Source organism: Vidua chalybeata, chromosome 24, assembly GCF_026979565.1.
Source record: "Vidua chalybeata isolate OUT-0048 chromosome 24, bVidCha1 merged haplotype, whole genome shotgun sequence".
Lineage (NCBI taxonomy): Eukaryota > Metazoa > Chordata > Aves > Passeriformes > Viduidae > Vidua > Vidua chalybeata.
This window is the reverse complement of record NC_071553.1, coordinates 3,952,565-3,976,272: the sequence shown is the minus strand read 5'-3', so window position 1 is coordinate 3,976,272 and position 23,708 is coordinate 3,952,565. Positions and strand designations below refer to the sequence as shown.

The following is a 23,708-nucleotide window of genomic DNA, read 5'->3' as shown; positions in this document are numbered from 1 at the left end:
GATATCTTTTTTTTTTCTTTTTTTTCTTTTTGAATCACTGTAAAAAAAGAAAAGACTGGATTTTTTTGTATAGAGAAAACACTAAACATATAATAAAACATTGTTCAAAACTCATGCTGAGCCCGAGAGTCATTCCCATTGAATTCCAAGGGGGAAAAGCAGCAGAGCCTGGTCCTTGGCATTCCCAAAATTCCCAACCTGACCAGGAGAGGAGGATATTCCGAGAGTGGTGCTGGATCAGCTCTGGATCCCATCCAGAACCAGAGGTTGGATTGTGCTGGTCCTCAGCATTCCCAAAATTCCCAACCTGACCAGGAAGGGAGGATGCTCAGGTGCAGCTCTGGATCCTCTCCAGAACCAGAGCCTGGATTGTGCCAGTCCTCAGCAATCCCAAAATTCCCAACCTGACCAGGAAGGGAGGATACTTAGGGAGCGGTGCTGGATCAGTTCTGGATCCTCTCCAGAACCAGAGCCTGGATTGTGCCTGTCCTTGGCATTCACAAAATTCCCTCCCTGACCAGGAAAGGAGGACGCTGGATCAGCTGGATCAGCTCTGGGTCCCATTCAGCACCAGAAACTGGATTGTGCCGGTCCTGAGCATTCCCAAAATTCCCAGCCAAAACAGGAAAGGGGGACACTGGATCAGCTGGACCAGCTCTGGATCCCATCCAGAACCAGAGGTTGGATTGTGCCGGTCCTTGGCATTCCCAAAATTCCCTCTCTGGCCGGGAAAGGGGGACGCTCAGCGGCAGCTCTGGATCCTCTCCAGCCCCATTTCCAGCCCCCAAACCCTCGGGAAGCACAGGGGGAGAAACTCCCAGAGCTCAGAAAATGTGGGATTGACCCCAGCCCCCATCCCTGGCGGCCAAGCGCGGCTCCCACCGGGACCCATCCCTCTCTCCCAGCCCTTCCTGCCCGAGGCTCCAGAGTGTTCCTGGCAGAGGCTCCCCGGGGCGGAGAAGGGGCTGAAAGGAGCGGGAGCGGCGGAGTAATTTGGTTAATTGAGATGTAATTGCGGCGGGCCCGGCTAAGAGGATGAAGGGCTGAGTGCTTCCTGCTGCAGCGGGGGCTTCTCCCGCCCCTTCCCAGCATTTCCAGGAACAGCAGAGAGGGGGAAAAGCACTTTTCGCCCAGTGGAGACGTTCCCAGCGCGATGGAGGCACCAGTCACGCTCTGTCCGTGCCCCAGGGAAGGATGGAATTGTGGAATTGTGGAATTGCGCAATTGTGGAATTGCGCTTGGCTCCTGGTGTAGAAATTCCATCTGCCTGGAACCCGGGGGCTCCTCCAATCCCCCAGTGCCCCATTCCCGCTGCCCGCAGCCGCTGGAAGCACCAGACCCAAGGTCTGAGTCTCTCCACGGGCTTCTTCCAGCATTCCCGTCGGGATTTTATCCCTCCCGGAGCGGCGGCGGGACCGTGCCGATGCTCGGGATCGATCCGGGCCACACGCGCTCGGTGGCACTTTGATGGCCCGGCGGTGACACCCGCATGGTCGCCGACCTCCGAGGGGACAGGACCGGACCGATGCCGGGTTCCCTCCTCCTCCTCCGGGAGGCAGCTCCAGCCTGTTGCCCATTCCCGGCTGAGTTTTCCCTGTTGGAGCCGGGGATATCCAGGGGATTCCTCACAGAGCGGACTTCCCTCCGAGTGCTGTCGCTGCTGTCCCGGTGTGCTGGCGCCCGAGGGGTCACCGCTGTCCTTGTCACCTGCAGAGTGACCCTGGCGGAGCTGCTGCTGGTGGAGCCACAGAGGGGAGGGGACAAAGGGCAGGTCCCCCTCCCTCCTCTGGGACAGGGCTCATCTCCTCCCCTGGATTTCCTGCCCTCCATCCTCCCCCCGGGGGCCTGGCTCCCGCACTGTTCTTCCATTCTCACCCCCAAACTGGCAGCGGGGAGCCCAAACTGGGACAAACTGGGCGAGGGGAAGCGACAGGCGACCCTCAGGCCCCCTCCTGCCCGCACGCGGCCCGGGCCGCGGGAGCTTTGCCAACCAATAGAGACACTAATGCCTTAATTACTTTTCTCTAATTGCAGCCCATTAACCTGCGGCCAGCCCCGGTGCCCGCTGATCCCCCGAGATCATGAACAGCTCCGGGCTGGAGCTGGGAAGGGACGGAGGGTCCCTGGCGCATCCCAAATCCCCTGTTCCCGCAACCTAGCGGAGCCCCCCCAGCACGGGCGCCCTTCCCACCTGGGCAGCGCCGCGCCCCCCACACCTCGGGGCCTGCCGGGGGTCCCGGGGTGTCCCTGTCACATCCCCTCGCGTCGCTCCACCGGCACGGAGATCCTCGGCGGCCCGAGAACCGCCGGGAGCTGCGAATCGTCCCGGGAAAGGCGCTGGGGGAGCCCCCCGGGGCAAATCTGAGCCCCTCGGGGACAGCCACAGCCAAAGGGGGCTCGGGCACACCCGAAAACCCGAGGGTGACCCAAAGGTGACCACGCTGTCACTCCCTCTCCGTCACTGTGAGGAATCCCCGTCCTCGCCTCGCGGAGGGTCGGGGACCACCCACGCCGGCCGGAACATCCCAAAATTCGGCCGCGCAGCGATTTCCTCGGCGCGAATCCCACCCCTGGCTGTCTACAGACCCAGAAACCCCCGGGTACCCACGGGTAGATTGTGTAATTACGGATCGATTGTGTAATCGTGGATATATTTAGGCACGGGGGGTGCACACACCCGGACCCACACAGGGATGGGGGGCCCTGGGGCTGCTCCCACCCCACAGCGAGGGGCTCCGACCCCTCCAATCCCCCCCGCCCCACACCTGCTCCGGCCCCGAGGGGGCTGTGCCGGGGGGAGAGGCTGCGGGATGAATTATGCATGATGATGATGATGATGATGATGATGCCCGAGCCGCTCTCCTTGCCCGCCTGCTCCTTGCGCTGTGGCAAGCGAGGTAAAAGCAGAGGGGGGGGGGGGGAGGAAAAAAAAAAAAAAAACCCAACAATTCCCCGTCTCCGGGGAGCGGCGTGGTGGTTGGCAGCGAGCGAGGCAGCGCGCACGCAAGGAGGGAGGAGAGGGAGGAGCACATCCTAATGCAGAGATGCTGCAGTGGCTTTGGGCACACACATCCACCCTCGGCCAGCCACCAGGCGAGCGCCGCCTCGCAGCCCAGCCCCCGGCAGCCGCCAGGCCCCGCGGGCCCCCGGCTGATGCCCACGCAGCCCTCCCGCCGCAGGTAAGCGCTTTGTGCCGCTCTGCTGCATCCCGGAGGGGTGGAGAGGGCTGCGGGTGGATCAGGGCATCGCTCCCGCCTCGCGGTGCCTCCGCTCCGGCCGGGGGACGCCGCGGGGTCCCGCTGGGCTCCGCGGGGACGGGGACAGCAGCCGAGGGTGGTTTGGGCATTCCGGGCCCGGGCACGGCAGCCGGGGGTGGTTTGGGCGTTCCGGACCCGGCCGGAGAGGAGCCGGGGGTGGAGTTGGGAGCAGGGGCGGCCGCGGCGGTGGCACTTGTGGCAGCGCTGCGCGGCCGAGGTCAGGGCGGCTGTCAGCAGAAATGTCTCTTACGGGAAAAAAAAAAAAAAAACGGGGAATATTTCGGTTCTCAGCGATTGTCGCGAGGGTTTTTTCCCGGCGCGTTCCGGCCCGAGGCACTTCGGGAGCGCGCTGGGGGCGTCGGGCATCTCCAACGTGCTGGTGGGGTCCGCAGGGGGTTCTGCTGCCCAAAACTACTTCAGCAGCCCCAGAAGGAGCTGGCAGAGCCCTGAGCAGCCCCAGAGTCTCCTCGCCAGGGAGGGAGCAGCGGGAACGCCGTGGTGTCCCAGTTCACCTTCCTGAGGGCAGATCCCAGGGGTGCTCCCAGGGCAGATTTGGGGGTGCTCCGGGGGGATTTGTGTGTCTGGGGCTGTTCCAGGGACACTCGGGGCTGTGCCAGGGACACGCGGGGCTGTGCAGAGCCGCGGATCCGCTCCCCCGTGGGCATGGGGGGCACCCCACAATCAGGGCACTCCTCTGTATCCATTCCCAGAGGGATAAAAACTGGGGGGGTGGGGGGGGTGTCTTCCTGCGGCTCCTTCTCGTGTCTTCAAACCCCCCGAGCTCCGTCCTCACCCCACCCACGCTGACCCCAAAACCCCCCGGGCTGGCCCCGACTCCCACCAGCCCCCAGCGTTATTCCCGCGGCCGGACCGGGGCGGATTCCCGGGAGATTGCGTCTCTCCCGGGAAACACCGGTTGCTGTGAGGATGGGAGGCAGCAGCCTCTGCATCCCGGAGCTGCGAGAAATCCCGAGGCTTTCCCAGAGCCCGAGCTCGGCCCTGCTCCTCCCAGGCAGATCCAGGAGGAATTCCGAGGGCGCAAAGCTGGAGCAGGGGGTCTCGCAGGAGATTTAGGATCAAGAAATGAACCTCTCCAGGCTGGGATTTATCACAGCGGCACAACCCCAAAAACCTCTTGCTTTGCTCAGCAGCGGATCCCAAACTTTCCAGAAATAACTGAGGGGTGGCTTAGAATTCCCAAAAAGTCCAGAAAACGGGAGATGGGGGGGTCCTGTCCAGCCCAGCTGCACTTGGGCTCAGGTAGAGCGAGACAAAGGGTTCCCAACGCTCCTCTCCATCCCCTGATTAATTCCTACAAAACTGAGCGGCCACTTTTATCCCTTTGGAATATTCGCAGAGGATTTGATGGTCTGGGTTAGGATTTTCTCCGCGGATTTGCCACAAATGAACCATAAAGGGCAGAAAACCCAAACCGTGCCGTTAGGATTTCCCACAGCACATGGAGTGTCCACCCCACGGAAAAATGGGAATCTTTCCCATGGAAAAATGGGAACCCACGTGGAGTCAGCCAACATTAAAGGTGTTAAAGGTGCGCTGGAAATGCGCAAAATCCAAATTCTCCATGAAACACCTGAGGAGAGGCTGAGCCCTCGCGGGGTTTCTCTCGTGTCACTGCGTCCCTGTCGCTGGCAGTGCCACCACGCCCCGAGGGTGAGGGTGGCACCGCTGGGCACGGCGCGAGCCCCCGCGGCCGCCTGGAGCTCCTCGCTCCTCCGGGGATCTCCCGGCAGCTCCGGGAGCCGCTCCCGGCTCGGCCGCGCTCCCGGGATCGGGGCTGGCTCCCGGAGCCGCCCGGAGCTCGGGATGGGGTCTCGGGGAGATCGGGATGGGATTTACAGGGAGTTCGGGATGGGGGTCTTAGGGAGATCGGGATGGGGTTTCAGGGAGTTCGGGATGGGATTTTCAGAGAGATTGGAGTGGGATTTACAGGGAGATTGGGATGGGGGTCTCAGGGAGATTGGGTGGAGTTTTCAAGGAGCTCGGGATGGGGTTTCCAGGGAGTTTGAGTGGGGTTTTCAGGGAGTTCAGGATGGGATTTCCAGGGAGTTCGGGGTGGGGTTTTCAGGGAGTTTGGGTGGGGTTTTCGGGAAGTTTGGGATGGGGATTTCCCATCTCTTACGTGTTTGCTCAGGGCGACTCTCCAGCTGCACAAAATCCCTTTCCCTGAACCCAAAATCTTTCATTTTCCGTGACAAACACCCCCGGTCCCGTTGTAAAATCCAGGATCCCACCAGGATGATCCAAGGGAGGCGTCCCAGGGAGCACGAGGGACTTTCCCAGCCGAAGCCGGCCGAAATCCCAACCCCAGCCCTGCCCAGCAACCCTGACCCTAAATTAGGACATTTATTATCTACTGGACAGCCCTCAGAGCCAAAAAAACAAAAAAAAAAACAAACAAAAAAAAAAAAAACCAAAAAAAACCAGGGGGGACCAGGAAAATCTGTTTCGTGCTGAACCCCGACAAGGGTGGGAATGTTCGGAGCCCGAACCCCAAACCCAAGGGCGGGAGAGGAGTTTGGACACGGCTCTGGAGCATCCCAAGGAGCAAAACAAAGCCGGCACCACCGCGGGGAGCAGCTGCAGCGTCCCCTGAGGGGCGATTTCAACCCCAGCGTCCCCTCGGCGCTGCTGCCCCTCCCCAGTACGACCAGTACAAGCACCCGGCGGCGCACTGGGAGGGCTGAGGAGCTCCGGGAGGCTGGGGAAGATCCCTGGAGCCAAGCAGGGATCCCCAAAACCCAAAACCTTGGGAAGGTTCTTGCTGTTGGATCGGGGCTCCCCTTTGCATCCCCTTCTCCAGGAGGTTTCCCGAGCTCCCCGCTTGTTGTTCCCGACTCCCGGGAGCGCTTCCAGCGGCGGGGAGGGGCTGGAGCAGGTGGGAGCTATTTATACCTGAGCCACATCAAAGCGCCGCCGCTCTGACGCCACCGGCAGCGCGGGCGGAGCCCGGGATAGTCCCGGCTTTAGGCTGAGCCCCGCGGAGCTGATCCAGGCCTGGAGAGGGCGGCGGGAAGCGGGAAGGGGGAGTTTATTCCGGGGAGGGGAGCTCAGCTCCGTCCTCGCTGCCTGAAATCCCACCCGGCCCAGCGCCTCTTCCCGGGAGATCCTGCAGGAGCAGCCAGGATTTCCCGGGAAAAAAAGGAACATTTCCCGGAAAAAGGGAACATTTCCCGGGAAGAGGGAACATTTCCCGGGAAGAGGGAATATTTCCTGAGAGGGGTTGGCAGCACCGGGAATGTGCCTGAGGGAATATCTATGACTTTAAGAGGCACTAACCAGGATTTGGGGCCGGCATCGCCTCCCGAATTCCCGCTGGAATCCCCCCCGGGTGGATTTCCAGACTTCCAGCCTCATTCCGGCTGCTCTGGGCTGAGCTTTGCGTTGGAGCTCGAGTCTGGAGGGGGAGTTTAGAGCGGCAGCCTGGCTTAACACCAGGCCCGTGCCCAGCCTGGGCGGAATTCCCTTCCCGGGCCAAACTTCCCCCATCCCTGGGGGCTGGAGATCCATGGAAAAGTCTCCCGGCTCGTCCCGCTGGTGCCCTTGGCTTTGTCACCTGTCCCAAGGCTTTGGCTCAGGGCTGAGCCACCCGGGGGACCCGAGGTGCCACTGGAGGTGGCCCAAGCCTGGAACCCCCAGGAGCTCCAGCTCCAAACCCCTGGGAATTGTCCAAGGGATATTTGTATAGCTCACGTTGGGATCCCATCACCTCCGGGAGGCACCGAGGAGAGAGATGGGAACGGGTTTGTTTGGGGAGGGAAAAGAGAATTAAATATAATTAAAAGAGAATATAAAATAAAATAAAATAATAATAATAATAATAATAATTTTTAAAGCTCACTGCAAAGTTCAGATGTAAAATTCACTCTTCCCAGATCAGGAACGTCCCACTCATAATAAAATATTCTTTTTTTTTTTTTTTCTCCACAATTCGATTTTCCCCCAAGCCCACCCCGCCCACTCCCCTTTCCTTGTCCGGGGCCAAAGGCACCTCCCGGCTTTGTCTCCCGCACAAAGGCAGAGTTTGGATGGAAAGGAACCTCCCCCGAGCCCCGGGGACAGAGCGGAGCTGCGACCCGCGGGGCTGCGGCCAATTATTCGGGAAAAGCGAGAGCAGGGAAAGAGGGAGCGGCCGGAGATCCTGCTGGGATCTCATCAGAGCCAGGGGAAAAGGAGCCAAACCTCGGATACTGATCCTTATCAAGCCCGTTCTGTTCCAATTAAATACATTAACGATCATCGATTTTAAAGGATTGATTTTAAACGATCGGTTTTAAATGATCAGTTTAAGGTCACCAGTGAATGAGCCAGCAGTGCAGACAAGGGGCTGGTGCAGGGTGAGAGCTTCCGGCTCATCCCATCCCGTGGATCCCATCCCATCCCAGGATGGGATGATCCAAAGGGTGATCCAAACCCACCCGGGCAAGACAGAGGGACGTGGGACCCTCTAGAAGTGTTTTGGGGACGCATCTTGTGGCTGGGGACAGGAGCAGTGCCCACAGCATCCATCCCTGATTTCCAGGAGGACAAACCCGTGACCATGAGCCCGTTTGTCCCTCCCCAGCCACGCTGTGCCGGGACGGACACGATGTCCCCAACCTTGGGAAGGTTCTGAAAGTCAGGATCCAGGGAACATCACACGCCTGCCCTTTCCAGCTTTAGCCACGATCCCAAATAAAAGAGGCACAGGAGGAAATCCAGCCTGGCCCTGCTCCGGAGCGATCCTTCCCTGGGGAATGCTGCGGCAGAAGGAGCTGCCCCACTTAATCCCAAATGCTCCTCTGCTGGCTGAGTGCAGGAGATGGAATTACACTGATTTATCCCGGTAATGGGCAGCTCCAGACGCGGCATCTCCTGCCAAAATCCACCCCTGACCTCCCCAAAATCCCGCTGGGATCGTCCTCCAGAGGATGCAGCTCCGCAGTCAGAGCTGGGGGTGCTGTCCCAGGCAGTTCCTCCTCTCCCAGCCCCCCTCCAAATCTCCCCGAGCTCCCTGACTCTCCCTCCCCGCTCCCGGATCGCTCCCAGACCGCGGCTCCGGAGGGAAGGGATCGTGTGGAGCTCTCCCGGAGGTATCGGTGACAGCCTCCATTAGCGGCGGTGACAGATCCCTCTCAGGACGCCAGCAGGCTCTCGGGTGGCTGTCAAAATACCCCGGGAACAGGGGAAAAACTGCTCCCTGTGGCCCTTCCCTAATTAGGGATGAGAGCAGGGCTCAATATCCAGCACAGCAGAGTGTTCCCGAGCTTTGGAGGAGCTGGGGGTCGGATCCAGGATCAGGAGCTGGGGGTTTGATCCAAGATCCACATCTCGGGGTCGGATCCAGGATCAGGAGCTGGGGGTTGGATCCAAGATCCACATCTCGGGGTCAGATCCAGGATCAGGAGCTGGGGGTTTGATCCAAGATCCACATCTCGGGGTTGGATCCAGGATCAGGAGCTGGGGGTTTGATCCAAAATCCACATCTCGGGGTCGGATCCAGGATCAGGAGCTGGGGCCTGGATCCAGGACCAGGAGCTTGGTGTTGGATAAATACAGGGACTGTCAGAGACATTCCCTGGATTTCAGAGCTGCCCCAAGGAGCCCTCACCCCCGGGAGGGAGGACAGGCCCAACCCCGACCTCCTCCCGCTGCCTGCTCCTTATGGAAGGGATTTCAGCTGACAGGGAGTGGGTTTAGATGGGATATTGGGAGGAATTCCTGGCTGGGATGGAATTCCCAGAGAAGCTGTGGTTGCCCCATCCCTGGAGATGTCCAAGGCCAGGTTGGAGCCACCTGGGATAGTGAAAGATGTCCCTGCCCATGGCAGGGGGTGGGATGGGATTTAAGGTCCCTTCCCACCCAAACCAGTTCAGAATTCCATGAAAAAACAACAAAATCCAGCTCTCTTTCCTGATTGTTTTCAAAGTGTGAGGGGGAGAGGGAACAAAGAAAGCAAAGCTGCAGCCGGAGCCTTCCCGGGCAGCTGCCGGGGCCCAGCAGAGGATTCAGGCTCGGGAAACGGGGCTGGAAGCGCCGGAGCAAAAACTCCCTGAGTTTAATTTGCAGCCGCTGGTGCAGGAACGGCTCCGTCGCTCCCGCCTCTCCCAAACCCCGGAGCGAGGGAACTGCGGAGATTTGGAAAAGTCAACTCATTAATTAGCGCAGGGCTGGCATCTCCTGCAACCCCACAGCGCGCCCGGCTCAAAGCTGCCCCTTGTCCCCAGGGCGGAGGGACAGGCCAGGGGAACAAAGGGACAGTGTTGGCTGCAGGGCCGTGGGCTCGGGACGTTGTTTGGGGCAGGATTCTCGGTGACATCAAGTGACTCCATGTGACCGAGCCACTCCAGGGCTGCTGGAACGAGCGGCTTCTGCGTGGGAGCATCTCCCGCCCCGCTGCGCTCCGTCCCCAAATTCCCTGTCCCTGCCGCAGCTCGTGCCTCTCCCACCTGGAGCTGCCGCCTCCCTCTGGCAGCGGTTCCTCCCTCCCCGGCCGGGCGCGATAATGAAGCTCCAGCTTTATTTTGGGGCCTGTCAGGGAACAAAATCCCAGCAGGGCTGAGGGCGGCTGCCTCCTCTCTGTCTTCTCCTGCCTGTCCCCTCTCTGTCCCTCCTCTGTCCCCTCTCTGTCCCCTCTCTGTCCCCTCCTGTTTGTCCCCCCTCTGTCCCCTCTCTGTCCCCTCTCTGTCCCCTCCTGTTTGTCCCCTCTGTCCCCTCTCTGTCCCCCCTCTGTCCCCCCTCTGTCCCCTCTCTGTCCCCTCTCTGTCCCCCCTCTGTCCCCTCTCTGTCCCCTCTGTCCCCTCCTGTTTGTCCTCTCTGTCCCCCCTCTGTCCCCTCTGTCCCCCCTCTGTCCCCTCCTGTTTGTCCCCTCTGTCCCCTCTCTGTCCTCTCCTGTTTGTTTCCTCTGTCCCCTCCTGTTTGTCCCCCCTCTGTCCCCTCTCTGTCCCCCCTCTGTCCCCTCTCTGTCCTCTCCTGTTTGTTTCCTCTGTCCCCTCCTGTTTGTCCCCCCTCTGTCCCCTCTCTTTCCCCCCTCTGTCCCCCCTCTGTCCCCTCTCTGTCCCCTCCTGTTTGTCCCCCCTCTGTCCCCTCCCCGTGTCCCCTGCCCGGCTCTCAGGGCTGGGCTCTGCTCCCGGCTCTGTGACCCAGCCCTCGGCCCCAGACAAAACAAACCCCCAGGATTTTGGGGTGCTGGTAGCAGCGCCCTCTCTCTGGGCGGGGACACAAAGAGCCCGGCTGGTTTCCGCAGCGCGGAGCGGTGGGGAAGGCGGGCTGGGCTCCGCTGTTTGCTCAGGTGCTGCCGGTAATGAGGGGGGGTTGGGAAGGGGCAGAGCATCCCCCGGGATGGGCTAATCCCTGCTCCGAGGGGCTCGGGGGCGGACAGATGGGCAGGGACAGGAGTGCAAGCAGCACCAGCTGGAGCAGGGGGGGTGAGCAGCAGGAGCGGCCCGGGAGCTCTTGGCAGCATCTTCAGCTCCTCGCCGGGGCGTTCTGGGGAGGGCAGCGGGAAATGAGGCCCTGCCGGGCTCGGGGAGCGCTCCGTCAGCCGTTTCCAAAGGGTTTGTTAACAAAGAGGGAGAAAGCGGCCCAAAATCCCTGCTGGAGTTCCGTGGGAAGAGGCGCTGGGGCTGCACAAAGAGCTCAGGGTTTGGTTGAGGGTTGATTTTTCGGGAATCTTTTGGGATCACAGAATGCTGTGGAAGAGACTGGGAAGGCCATCAGAAAATGCCCCGGCACTTAAAGAGTTTCAGTTAAAGATTCCTTTGTCACAGAATCCCCAAATCCTGGAGTGATTTGGGGTAGGACGGACCTTAAAGCCCATCCAGTGTCACCCCTGCCATGGGCAGGGACCTTCCTTTATCCCCGGCTGTTCCAAGCCCCATCCAACCCAGCCTGAGACACCTCCAGGGATGGAGAATCCTGATCCAGGGCATCCCAACCCTCACCAGCCAAGAATTCCTTCCCAATATCTTCATTATTTTCACAAAAAACTCAAATTATTCCTCCCTTCTCACTCCCCACCAATACCCCGTGTGCTTCTGCCTTGGTGTTTTCCATCAAAAACACTTGGAAAAGAGCGTTTATGGAGGAGGGGGGAAGAATGGGAAATAGCAAAGGAGGAGGGACAACAATTCCTCTCCCTGATTGTCCCCTCCCATGGGGACAAAAAGAGCTCCTTCAGCAGCTCCTGCTCCTCCGGGCACCGCTGGAATTCTGCCCTGGAGTGACTCTCGCTCGGGCTGGCGGCCAGCGGGGAGGCACAGCTGGACTGTGGAGCCTCTGGAGCTGCAGTCCCAGGGAATATCCGGGGCTGGAAGGGCCCTGCTGACCCCAGATTCGAGATCCTCTGGAATTGCAACCCATGGAATATCCGGGGCTGGAAGGGCCCTGCTGACCCAGATTCGAGATCCTCTGGAATTGCAACCCATGGAATATCCGGGGCTGGAAGGGCCCTGCTGATCCAGACTCCAGAGCCTTTGGAATCACTGCCCCATGGAATATCCGGGGCTGGAAGGGCCCCGCTGACCCCAGATTTGAGATCCTCTGGAATTGCAGTCTCAGGGAATATCCGGGGCTGGAAGGGCCCCGCTTACCCCAGACTCCAGAGCCTTTGGAATCATTGCCCCATGGAATATCCGGGGCTGGAAGGGCCCCGCTGACCCCGCTGTGTGTCCCCCCCAGGGCCGCCGTCCCCACGCGCCCGTAGAGGCTCCGCAGGACCCGGCGCAGGATGGGCGGCACCGCTGGATTCATCCGCGCTTCCCTGGCCGTCGGCACCTTCCTGGGTAAGAGATTCCCGTGGGAGCGGCGGGAAGGGCTGGCGGGGGCGGGACATCCCCCGGGATTCACCGGGAATCTCCTGCCCGTGGGATGCAGCGCTGCTGAATCCCAAATCCCCGCGTGGTTTGCGATGGGCTGTTCCCTGTCTGCGCTGTTCCCAGCATCCCTCTGGGCTGGGAATGTTTGACACAATTTCCCCTTTCTAAACCCAGATTTAGGGAGGTGGAGGAGGAATTTCCTCCTGCCAGTGGGATTCATTCCACTCCCCATCCTGCTTCTTCCAGGGATTCCTTGCTGGCCATACCCTGAAAAGATCCCCCTGCTCCTGAGGGAGCATTTCTGGATGCCAGGGAGGATTTCTGGATCTTAGGGAGAAATTCCAGATCTCAGGCACGTTTCTGGATTTCAGGGAGGATTTCCAGATCGCAGGGACCATTTCTGGATTTCAGGGAGGATTTCCAGACCTCAGGGCCTATCCCTGGATCTCAGGGAGAAGGTCTGGATCTCAAGGACCATTTCTGGATTTAGGGGATGATTTCTGGATTTTAGGGACCATTTCCAGACCTCAGGGACCATCCCTGGATCTCAAGGACCATTTCTGGATTTAGGGGATGATTTCTGGATTTTGGGGACCATTTCCAGACCTCAGAGCCCATCCCTGGATCTCGGGGAGGCTCAGGCTGCTCCCTGCAGGTCCCTTTTCCGCAGGGAGACATTTCCTCTCCAGCTGAGACTGGATAATGTCCTCCAGCCAATCCATCACCCCGGGCAGAGCCTGCTGGCCCATCCTCATAAATATCTAATTACCTTTTAATGTTCTCTGCATCCTCGAGGAGGCCCAGGCAGGGGGGGAGCCCTGGATCCGGAGGCAATTATCCCACTTGGAAATCAGCCTGACCCCGGAGCGGCCACGGAGCTGGACTTGGGGTCTCCCATCAACCACCTGAGCTCAGGAAAACCCCCCAAAATCGCGCCCTGGGAAGCCTGGGAGGGTGATTTTCACTGGCATTTGGGTGGTGGTGTCACGGAGCTCTGAGGGCAGCTGGGACAGGGAAATCCTGGGAATAGGAGGAGGGATCGGGACAAGAGGATGGAAGAGATGGGTGAGGCTCAGGGAAATGTTATGGAGTGGGAAAAGAGCCAAAACCTCCAGGTCTGGAGGGGGATTTAAATATTTAAAGCTTCTAAAGTGCACAGAGACCACTCTAAAATCCCAAACTTTCCCCAGCCTTTGTTCAGTTGGGAAAACCTCTGGAAAATCTGAGAATCCAAGCCCTGAGCCTTTGTTCCACAGAAAGCTGCTCATTAAAAACAACCCAAAATAAAGCCTCAGTTCCTCAGAGAGCTGATCCTCAGAAAAAAAAAAAACCCAAATCCAGTTGGATTCTGGGCATAAAACTCCTGTAAAACCAATTTATTGCTCAGCTCCCCCCTGTGATCCAGGAGCTCCAGGGCCGTGCTCTGCATGTCCTCAGAAAAAGGAATTCAGTTTGGAAAACATTCCACCAAGGAAATTCATCCTTTCCTGGGCTCAGCACAAAGTGCAGCCTCCTGCACACCTGGGCTTCCCAGGCCTGGCCCTCAGCAAATTCCTAAAAATATCCTAAAATAAAATAACCCAGAAGGGAGTCTTTGGAGTCACCTCCCTGCAGCTGCTTCTCCAAATCTTCACTTTCAGGTGTTTTGCTTTCACCCGTTTCTCATGATTTTGGGGTTAGTTATCATTTTCCCTGATACTGAAGGTTATTCCAGAGGCATGGTGGGGTTTTTCATCCCAGCTCTCCCAGCTGGATGGAACACAGAGAATTCCCAGCAGGTCACTCTGCTCCTTTGAAATTTGGCTTAAAAGCTTTTACTTTGTGCCTGTCTTCTCCCTGTTTTCCAAATGCCAGAGCTCCAGGACAGATCCTGCTTTGACAACATTAAAAACTGGGAATTCTGGGATGGCAAAATGGGCCCAGATCAGCCTCAGAAGTTCTGGGATTTATCAGTTCTTAATTTTAACCTTATCCCCACCTCGTTAACTGCTTAATTACTGCCTTAATCAACCCCTGATTTGTTTAATGAGCGAAATCCAAGCATTTCACCCCCAGCACTTGGAAGTGTGGATTAAAATTCACCTGAACCCCTGGCATCGATTCCAAGTGGGAAAATCGATGCCTGGCACTGGCAGCCATGACCTTGGCAGGGACAAAGGGACAGCAGAGGAGAGCAAGGGGACACGGGCTCCAGGTGGGATCAGGAGGGAGGATGAGCCTGATTTGGCTTGATTGGAATAAAAAAATCCCACGGGGAAGGGCAGAGATGGGAGTGGTACCAAGAGATATTTTATTTGTTAAATAAATAGAAATGATTTACCTTACGCTCCCTAATTAATCTCAAAATTAAAGCTGTTCGGCCTGGATCCTGTCACCACCATCTATCAGAGCACAATTAACTCATCTATCAGCACTCAGTTAATTCTTTCTCATTAATCCCCCATTAACTCATTATCGTTTCCCCACCCCCGGTCAGCAGAGTTTATTCCAGCCGGGACTCCCTCAGCACTGACCCAAACGGGAGAGGATTCCCAGCTTTTCCTTTAGGAGCAGAACCATCCTAGAAGGAAAACATCGCTGGCTGGGAGGGGAAACAACCCCAAACCCGCTGCTTTTCCTTCATTCCAAAGAATCCCAGCTCGGCGCCTCTCCCCGCGCGGCACCGGGGACCATCCCGCGAGCACATCCGTGCGGAGCCGGGATAATTGCCTGGAGCAGGGACACGGGGAGCAGCTGCTCCCAGCCCGGAGCCAATTACCAACCCTCTCCCACCCCATCCCTCCCCATCCCATCCCTTCCCAGCCTCCTCCCGGAGCAGCCGGAACGCGAGGCGAACCCCGGGAGCTGCAGGTCAAGGGCTGCCCCCGCTGATCCCAGGCCGTTCCCGGCTGGAAGTGACTCCTCCATAAAACATCCCGCTCCCGGGAATCGCTTCATTTAGGAGCGGCCCCGCTGGGCAGGGGGGGAAGGAGACAGATTGGCGTTGGCACAGCGGGTTGGAGACGCTCATTAATTCAATTACAGAGCAGGGAAGGATCCCGGAGCCGGGGAAGCAGCTCGGAGCTTATCAGTGCTGGTGGCTCCTTCCCTGATAAGGGCCAGGCGTCTCCAGGGGGACGGGGACGGCCAGGACAGACGTGCTGGCAATTATCCCACCGGCTGTTCCTGCAAGAAAGAGATTTCCAGGCGGATTCTGCCTGGCTCTGGCTCGCAGTGTCCCTTCCAGTGAACACCCCGGGCTGTGGGAGCTGTCCCAGCTCAAGCAGGGGTGGAACGGGATGAGCTTTAAGGTTTTTCCAACCCAAACCGGCCTGGGGTTCTGGGATTCCCCTGTGTGAGAGGGGATCTGCTGGAATTTGGAATTCTGACACACGAAGGCAGCTGGCACTTCCCGGTGGCACATTGTCCCCAAAGGGTGGCCCAGGCGTGGTGTGGATCAGGCAGGTGGGGCCTTTGTCCCTCTTGTTCCTCCCCGTTCTCAAAACCAGAGACAATTCTGGAGTCTGAACACCCCAAAAGCAGCTTCAGGCTCATCCCAGCCACGGAGCAGAGTGGTTTGTACTGGTTTGCACTGGTGTCTACTGGTTTGCTCTGGTTTCCACACAAGCAACCAACTGGTTTGAGGTGCCAGGAGCCGGTGGAGCTGCAGGGACAGGGGGGACCTGCCAGGTGTGTCCAGAGCCGTAAAGATCCCGGTTCTCCCCTCTCCTCCCTCCCCCTGGAGAGGATTTTGGAAGAATGAACCAGGCAAAGTCTGCGCAGGCAGAGGAGGAACCTCAGGGACAAGGGGACATTCCCAGCTCCACTTGTGGTGCCCCAGGAGGTCCCTACTCCTTCCTCCACGAGTCCCCAGGGCCGCTGGTCCCTCTGGAAGGGCGGGAATGGTGCGGGATGCTCGGCGGGAGTGGCAGCTGTGTTCCCACAGCCAGGCCCGGGCTGTGCTGACAGATGGGGTGCGGTTGTCACATTGCTCCTTCTCTCCTCCTCGCTGCTGGGGACGCCCTACAAAACTGAAAAGGAGGGGGGTTTTTTTAGGAAAAGCCGAGCGGAGCTGAGCAGGTTTTCCCCTCTCCCGCAGTTTGGTGCCAAGCCCAGAGCGGCATGAGGAGCTACGGGCCGGTGTTCGAGGAGCAGCCGTCCCACACCCTCTTCCCTGAGGGCTCGGCAGAAGAAAAGGTCACCCTGGCCTGCCGAGCACGGGCCAATCCTCCCGCCACCTACAGGTGAGCTCGGGGCTCCCTCTGCACCTGGAGCGGGAGAGAAACATCCAGAATTCTGCTTCCTCCCCTCCACTTCTACCCATGGAAAATTGTTGACTTGGGAATGAGATTCCTTCTCCTGTGAGGAGCTGAGGGAGCTGGGAAAGGGTTTGGAGAGTCCTGAGGGAGCTGGGAAGGGTCTGGAGAGTCCTGAGGGAGCTGGGAAGGGTTTGGAGAGTCCTGAGGGAGCTGGGAAGGGTTTGGAGAGTCCTGAGGGAGCTGGGAAGGGGCTCAGCCTGGAGAAAAGGAGGCTCAGGGGAATTTCTGGCTCTGGACAACTCCCTGCCAGGAGGGGACAGCCAGGGGGGATTTGGGATCTTATCCCAGGGAACAGGGACAGGAGGAGAGGGAACGGCCTCGGGCTGTGCTGGGGAGGCTCAGGGTGGACACCAGCAGGAATTTCCTCATGGAAAGGGCTGGAAGGGGCTGCCCAGGGGGGTTTGGAGTGCCCATCCCTGGAGGTGGCACCTGGAGGTGGCACTGAGTGCTCAGGGTGGGGATCGGGCACAGCCTGGACTCCATGATCCCACAGGGATTTTCCAGCTTCAGTGATCCCAGGATTCTGGGATGTTCCACCCCTCCCGGGGCACAGCTCAGATCCAAATCCACTCCAGCTGGAAATGCACCAGGCCCAGCCCCATGAGCGTGGCCGTGGGCATTTATCCCTGTCCCTCTCCGTTTCTCCTGGCAGGTGGAAGATGAACGGCACGGAGCTGAAGCTGGAGCCGGATTCCCGCTACAGGCTGGTGGCCGGGGATTTGGTGATCAGCAACCCCGTGAAAGCCAAGGATTCCGGCTCCTACCAGTGCGTGGCATCCAATTCCAGGGGCACCGTGGTGAGCAGGGAAGCCTCGCTCCGCTTTGGCTGTAAGTTTGGCACGGCCAGGTAAATTAAACACAACCCCAGTTAGGCTGGGCTTAAACCGAGCCTGCCTGGGAAAAGGCTGGAGAGAATCTCTCCAACACATCACCCCGTGGAGAAAACTCTCTTCCACAGAGATTTGGAGAGTTTGGATAATTTGGAGTATTATGGAAAAAGCTAATGACATTTTTGGGTCTCCCTCTGCACAAACCCACCCGAGGAGGGGCAGAGAAAGCGCAGGGGTTCCTCCAGCTGTATTTTTCTGTCCAGGTTTCACTCTGCCTGTGTTCAGTTTTGCAGGAATTCTCGGCGGAAGAGCGGGACCCCGTGAAGATCACTGAGGGTTGGGGGGTGATGTTCACGTGCAGCCCCCCGCCCCACTACCCAGGTAAGCGGGACACGGCAGAGCACGGGGTTCCCACATTTTCTGGGAATTTCATGGAAGTAAATTTGGGGTTAATTCAGAGTTTGTAACGCAACAAAGCAGAGGCAGGACTTGGGAGTGTCCGTGCAAGGGCCAATTCCAGCCTGGAATCCCACTGGGTCCATCCCAGCTGGGAGGACAAACCTGTCCAGTTTATTCCTTTCCTTTTTCCCCCAGGTTTATCCTACCGGTGGCTCCTGAATGAGTTCCCCAATTTCATCCCGGCCGACGGGAGACGTTTCATCTCCCAGACCACAGGCAACCTTTACATTGCCAAGACGGAGGCCTCGGACCTGGGCAACTACTCCTGCTTTGCCACGAGCCACATCGACTTCATCACCAAGAGTGTCTTCAGCAAATTCTCCCGCCTCAGCCTGGCTGCAGAGGGTCAGTGCTCCTGGATTGTCCCAGAAACGCCAATTCTTATGGGAAAAATCCAAATTAACAAACCCCCGCAGAGCACTTGGGCCCCGCAGCACCCAAATTAACCTCCAGCCTCTCTTAAGAGCTTCAAAAACATGGATGGGCTGGGGTGGGAGGGAAGCAGCTCTCTCTCCAAGATTCCATGTTTCCACTCCATCCGTGGGGTTTCTTTATTTTTAAAGGATAATTCTGGAACAGGGAAAAGGGAATTAAAGAGGAGGAAGGCCTGGATGGACACGGATTGGAGCAACCTGGGATAGTGCAAAGTGTCCCTGTCCATGGCACGGGTGGGACTGGATGGGCTTTAAGGGCCTTCCAACCCAAACCATTCCAGGATTCTGGGATTCTCGGGAATTGCAGAGCCCTGAGATGTTATAAAAGAGATTTTTAGACACTTCAGCAAGAGCTGTCTGAAAAAGAAAATGGAACCTCTGTCCCCTCACCCAAACACACAAAGGGGTTGGGAAGTCACCTCATGGGTCTCTCTGCCCTTTGAGACCCCCTGGGTGGCATTTCGGTGTCACCCAGGTCCCCTGAGCGGTGTTTTCCCTGTGGCAGATGCCAGGCAGTTCCCGCCCAGCATCAAGGCCAGGTTCCCTGCGGACACCTACGCTCTGACCGGGCAGGTGGTGACCCTGGAGTGCTTCGCCTTTGGAAAGTGAGTGCAGCTCCACGTGGATCGGGATGGGGAGGGAACAGCAGAACTTCCAAACCTCCAGTGGAAGACCAGAGATGGAAGGAAACGGGAAAAGGGAGGGCCTGGCCAAAACCAAGGCCCGGTGGGACAGGACCGGGGTGGCCACGCGGGGACTGAGCTCAGCCCGGATTCACCAGATCGGCTTTTCCGCAGCCCCGTGCCCCGGATCAAGTGGAGGAAGCTGGATGGGCCTCAGTCCTCCAAGTGGATCGGCAGTGAGCCCCTGCTGCAGATCCAGCACGCTGGATTTGAGGATGAGGGGACGTACGAGTGTGAGGCGGAAAACGCCAAAGGGAGGGACACCCACCAGGGCCGCATCATCATCCACGGTAACGCATCCAAACTCGTCCCTTATCCAAGAGGACACACCCAAACATATCCCTTATCCAAGGGGACACATCCAAACACGTCCCTTATCCAAGGGGACACATCCAAACACGTCCCTTATCCAAGGGGACACATCCAAACACGTCCCTTATCCAAGAGGACACACCCAAACACATCCCTTATCCAAGGGGACACATCCAAACACGTCCCTTATCCAAGGGGACACATCCAAACGTGTCCCTTATCCAAGAGGACACATCCAAAAACATGTCCTTCATCCAAACACGTGTCCTTCACCCACGGAACACATCCAACACGTGTCCTTCTTCCACGGGGACACAAACATGTGTCCATCATCCAAAAAAAAAACATCCAAACACGTGTCCTTCACCCAAGGAACACCCATGTGTCCTTCATCCAAGGGACACTTCTAAACACGTGTCCTTCACCCAGGGAACACATTTTAACTTCCCAGAGCACACCAAGGTGCCCCAGGCAATGGTCTGAGGCTCTGGGACTAAAACCACCCCCTCTAATCCTGCCTCTTACCAGCCCTAATTAAAGGAGTTGCAAAGCTCCAGCCAAGACCTGCAGGGATCGGGGAAACCTTTCCTCGGTGGGCACATTTGGGCTGTGGCAAGGGGGGAGAGAGAGAGAGGGATCTTAACGGGCTCTGAAATCATCACAGCAAACATCAGGGAACCAGGGAAGGAAGGAGAGCGATTAAAATCAAACCTGGCTCGCGCTCAAGGTCCTCTCCAAGCCTGAGGAGCTTCCACCAGGGGTAATGCTCTGAGCTGTTGAGCAGATCTAGTCAAGCTAAAAAACTTAACCTGGTTGTCTCATCCTGATTCCAGCTTTTCCTGAAGTTCAGGAATGGCCCGAAGCTGAGAGAGGGATGGTTCAGAGGAGATACCAGGAAGAAATTGTTTACTGTCAGAGTGGTGAGGCCCTGGCACAGGGTGGATGGGGATGGTGGCACAGGGGCTGTGGCTTCCCTATCCCTGGAAGTGTTCCAGGCCAGGTTGGACAGGACTTGGAGTAACCTGGGATGGTGGAAGGTGTTGCTGCCCATGGCAGGGGGTGGCACTGGAGGATCTTGAAGCTTCTTTCCAACCCAAACCATTCCATGATTTGATGGTTCAGGAATGGTTGAATTTACCCTTAAGAAGAGAAACCAATTCCTCAGACCTGGATTCTGCCCTAGAGCACAGCAGGAGCCGGCCGTGCCTCTCACTGCACAAAAGGCCGGGGCTGCTCCCGAGGCAGATCCCGCTGTGCCAACGCCTGTGCCGGCAGCGCTGGCACAGGGACGTCCTTCTGCCAGCCTGGCACTGCCACCTCTCAGCTGAGCTCCTTGGCTCTGCCCTCTCTCTCTTGTCCCCTGCAGCCCAGCCCGAATGGCTGGACGTGATCTCGGACACGGAGGCCGACATCGGGTCCGACCTGCGCTGGAGCTGCGTGGCCTCGGGCAAGCCCCGGCCCACGGTGCGGTGGCTGCGGGATGGGCAGCCCCTGACGTCCCAGGTACCCCCCAGCCAGCTCTGATCCCGCTCCTCCAGCCCCAGCCCCTCCTCCTGCCTCGCTCCTGCATCCCCGCCCTGGTTCTCACCCCGCATCCCCTCCTCCATGTGCCCCCATCGGGCTGCGAAGCGACGGCACCATCCCCAAATCGCCTCTCCTGGCGCTGCCATCCCAGCCATTGCTTCGTGCAGCTGCAGGGACTCACAGCCGGCCAGCAGGGAGGACAAACAGAGCCTCGTGCCTGTCCTGGTGTCCTGGTGTCACCTGCACCTTGCTGCTCAGGTGTCTCGGCAAACAGAGCACGGCGACACAGGGGAGTGACCGCACAGACATAAAAACAAATCCTGCGTTTTCCCCCGTGGAAAACCAGGCCACCCTGAGGAGTCTGTGACGAAACTCAACCCTGACCCAGCTGAGGACTGAGTTCCATTTTTTTTTGTTTTGTTTTGTTTTTCTCATCTAATGGGTTCATCCTCTTGTTTGCACAGAACCGCATCGAAGTGAGCGGTGGAGAGCTGAGATTTTCCAAGCTAGTCCTGGAGGACTCTGGCATGTATCAGTGTGTGGCTGAGAACAAGCATGGCACAGTTTATGCAAGTGCTGAATTAACAGTGCAAGGTAATTCCTCCTTTCCCAGAGCTCTGGGTTCCAATGGGACACTGAAAAAATCTCTTCCTAATATCCTGATGTGATCCTGACACTGTGATGTCACAGTGAGATAAGAGCAGGCAAAAACTGCTTTGCTCACCACTGAAATAGTTTCTAGTTCAACAAGACACTGTGCAAGCCTTGAAATTCTAAATCCTGTATAAATTCTGTGTGAAAGTGGACAAAAAACTCCGTTTAGCTACAGGAAGTGGACAGGACACCCAGCAGCAGCACTAAGACCTCTCTTCCACTACAAATTCCTCTCTTTTGGAGGAAAGAGGTCCAAAAAAAAGAGTTCAGCCTCCATTCCACCTGGTTTGATGACTGGAGCTGAACTGCTGCCGAACTTGTTCCATATTAGTCCAAAAGTTCATCTCCTCGTGGAGATGCCAAAGATAAATTAAAGGCCCTGAGCACCAACTGCTCAGCATTAACACAGCGAGGCCAACAGGTAAATCCCGATTCCATCTGCAGTTCCAGGAGGAGTTTCAGGCAAGCTGGATGTCTGCGTTGGTCAGGATATTGAAGAGATTATCCTCGACATGTTCCAAAGCAGCTGTTGTTGTGTCTCTCAAAGACCTTGCACTTGTTAGGGTCATTCCCATCGCTCCGTCCCACTCGTGTGCCACATAATTCCTGCCTGGCAGGCATCAGGATCCACCCGGCAGCCGAGGAATTCCTCCCTTCTCCCGCTCTCCAGGCTCTGCCTCGCTTCTCTTACCGAGCCATCCAACAACAAATCCATTCCACTCGCACGGCGCTGAAATTCCCCCCAGGGCAGCGTTTCTAATCGTGCCTTAATCCTCTTTTTTTATCCCTGTAGCCTTAGCTCCAGATTTTAGACTAAACCCGGTGAAGCGCCTGATCCCGGCAGCCCGGAGCGGGAAGGTCATCATCCCGTGCCAACCACGAGCAGCACCAAAAGCCACCGTGCTCTGGACCAAAGGGACAGAACTCCTGGTCAACAGCAGCAGGTAGCAGCACAGAGTCAGCTTCCACCTAGAAAATGTAGCTAAAATTTTTTTTTTTTTTTTTTTTCACCAGAAGACTGGACTCGATGATCCAAATGTGCTGCCGCATCCCTGAATTTTATTAGCCCTCTAATTTCTTCTCTAGCAAACTCCTACATGATATTTTTTGCCTGATTTTGTCCCCGGTTTCTCCAAAATCAGTGGAAATTCCCAGATGTCCAGCAGGAGCGGATCTTTTAACATTCTTTTGTGTGGCTCCTCTTCCTTTGCAGGGTGACGATTACAGCGGACGGGACCCTGATCCTGCAGAACATCAGCAAATCCGACGAGGGAAAATACACCTGCTTTGCTGAGAACTTCATGGGCAAAGCCAACAGCACTGGAATCCTCTCTGTCCGAGGTAGGGATGTTCACTTGGGGTCAATCAAGCAAGGAACAGCTAAGAATGAATGATGTGATGTTTCTCCTCTCCTTATACTCCCAAAAAACAGAGTAATCAGGGAATCAAAGTGATTTCAGGTGGAGCAGCAAAACTTCTGCCTGACCCACCAACAAACGGCCCTTGAGGAAAGCGTTTCCATTTCCTAATCCTTCCTCTTCCTCCTGTGAAGCTCCAGCTGTTGGAGCGGGATGAGGAGCTGGAAGGGATGGTTTGGATACTGGGACGGGGACGTTGGCTGCTAACGACCCTTCCGCTCGTTGCCCGCAGATGCCACCAAGATCACGCTGGCACCATCGAGCGCCGACATCAACGTGGGCGAGAACCTCACCCTGCAGTGCCACGCGTCCCACGACCCCACCATGGACCTCACCTTCACCTGGTCCCTGGATGATTTCCCCATCGACTTTGACAAGTCCGAGGGGCACTACCGGCGAGCCAGCGCAGTGAGTCCAGAGGGAATTCCGGCCCATCCAAAGGGTGGCAAATTAATTCCATGCTCGTTGTTTGCGTGCTCCGTCACTTTGCCCACAGTGGTTGTGAATTCCACATCCCTGGAAGTGTCCAAGGCCATGTTGGACGGGGCTTGGAGCAGCCTGGGACAGTGGAAGGTGTCCCTGGCCATGGCTGGGGTGGAATGGGATGGGCTTTAAGATCCTTCCAATTCAAACCATTCCATGATTCCATGATCACTCCCCTCCTAAAACTGGAGGAGAAAGGGAAAGGCCTGTGGATAAAGGCAGGCAGAGATCACTCAGTGATCCCTCAATGATCAATCAATGACCACTCATTGATCACTCCATAACCACTCAATGATCACTCAGTGATCAATCAGTGATCCCTCAATGGTCACTGAATGATCACTTAGTGATCATTCAATGATCAAACAGTGATTTCTCAATTATCTCTCATTGATCATTCAATGGTCACTCAATGTTCACTTCATTTTCACTTAATGGTCACTCACTGGTCACTCAATGGTCACTCATTGATTACTCAATTGATCACTCATTGATCACTCAAAATCTCTCTTGAATCATTCAATGGTCACTCAATGTTCACTC

At 57.3% G+C, this 23,708-nt stretch overlaps 1 protein-coding gene across 1 annotated transcript in view; it reads left to right on the top strand.

Moving 5' to 3' along the window:
* The first annotated feature begins 3,090 nt into the window (after positions 1-3,090).
* Positions 3,091-23,708, top strand: part of CNTN2 (contactin 2) — a 35,782-nt gene continuing 15,164 nt past the window's right edge. The window contains exons 1-13 of the mRNA XM_053963713.1: positions 3,091-3,179; positions 11,934-12,037; positions 16,149-16,293; positions 17,021-17,196; positions 17,484-17,579; positions 17,793-18,002; positions 18,597-18,696; positions 18,889-19,064; positions 20,453-20,589; positions 21,075-21,204; positions 22,058-22,208; positions 22,478-22,605; positions 22,915-23,090. Of these exons, the coding sequence (XP_053819688.1) occupies positions 11,983-12,037; positions 16,149-16,293; positions 17,021-17,196; positions 17,484-17,579; positions 17,793-18,002; positions 18,597-18,696; positions 18,889-19,064; positions 20,453-20,589; positions 21,075-21,204; positions 22,058-22,208; positions 22,478-22,605; positions 22,915-23,090 (1,680 nt within the window). The 5' untranslated portion in view covers positions 3,091-3,179; positions 11,934-11,982. The remainder of the gene's footprint in view (positions 3,180-11,933; positions 12,038-16,148; positions 16,294-17,020; positions 17,197-17,483; positions 17,580-17,792; positions 18,003-18,596; positions 18,697-18,888; positions 19,065-20,452; positions 20,590-21,074; positions 21,205-22,057; positions 22,209-22,477; positions 22,606-22,914; positions 23,091-23,708) is intronic.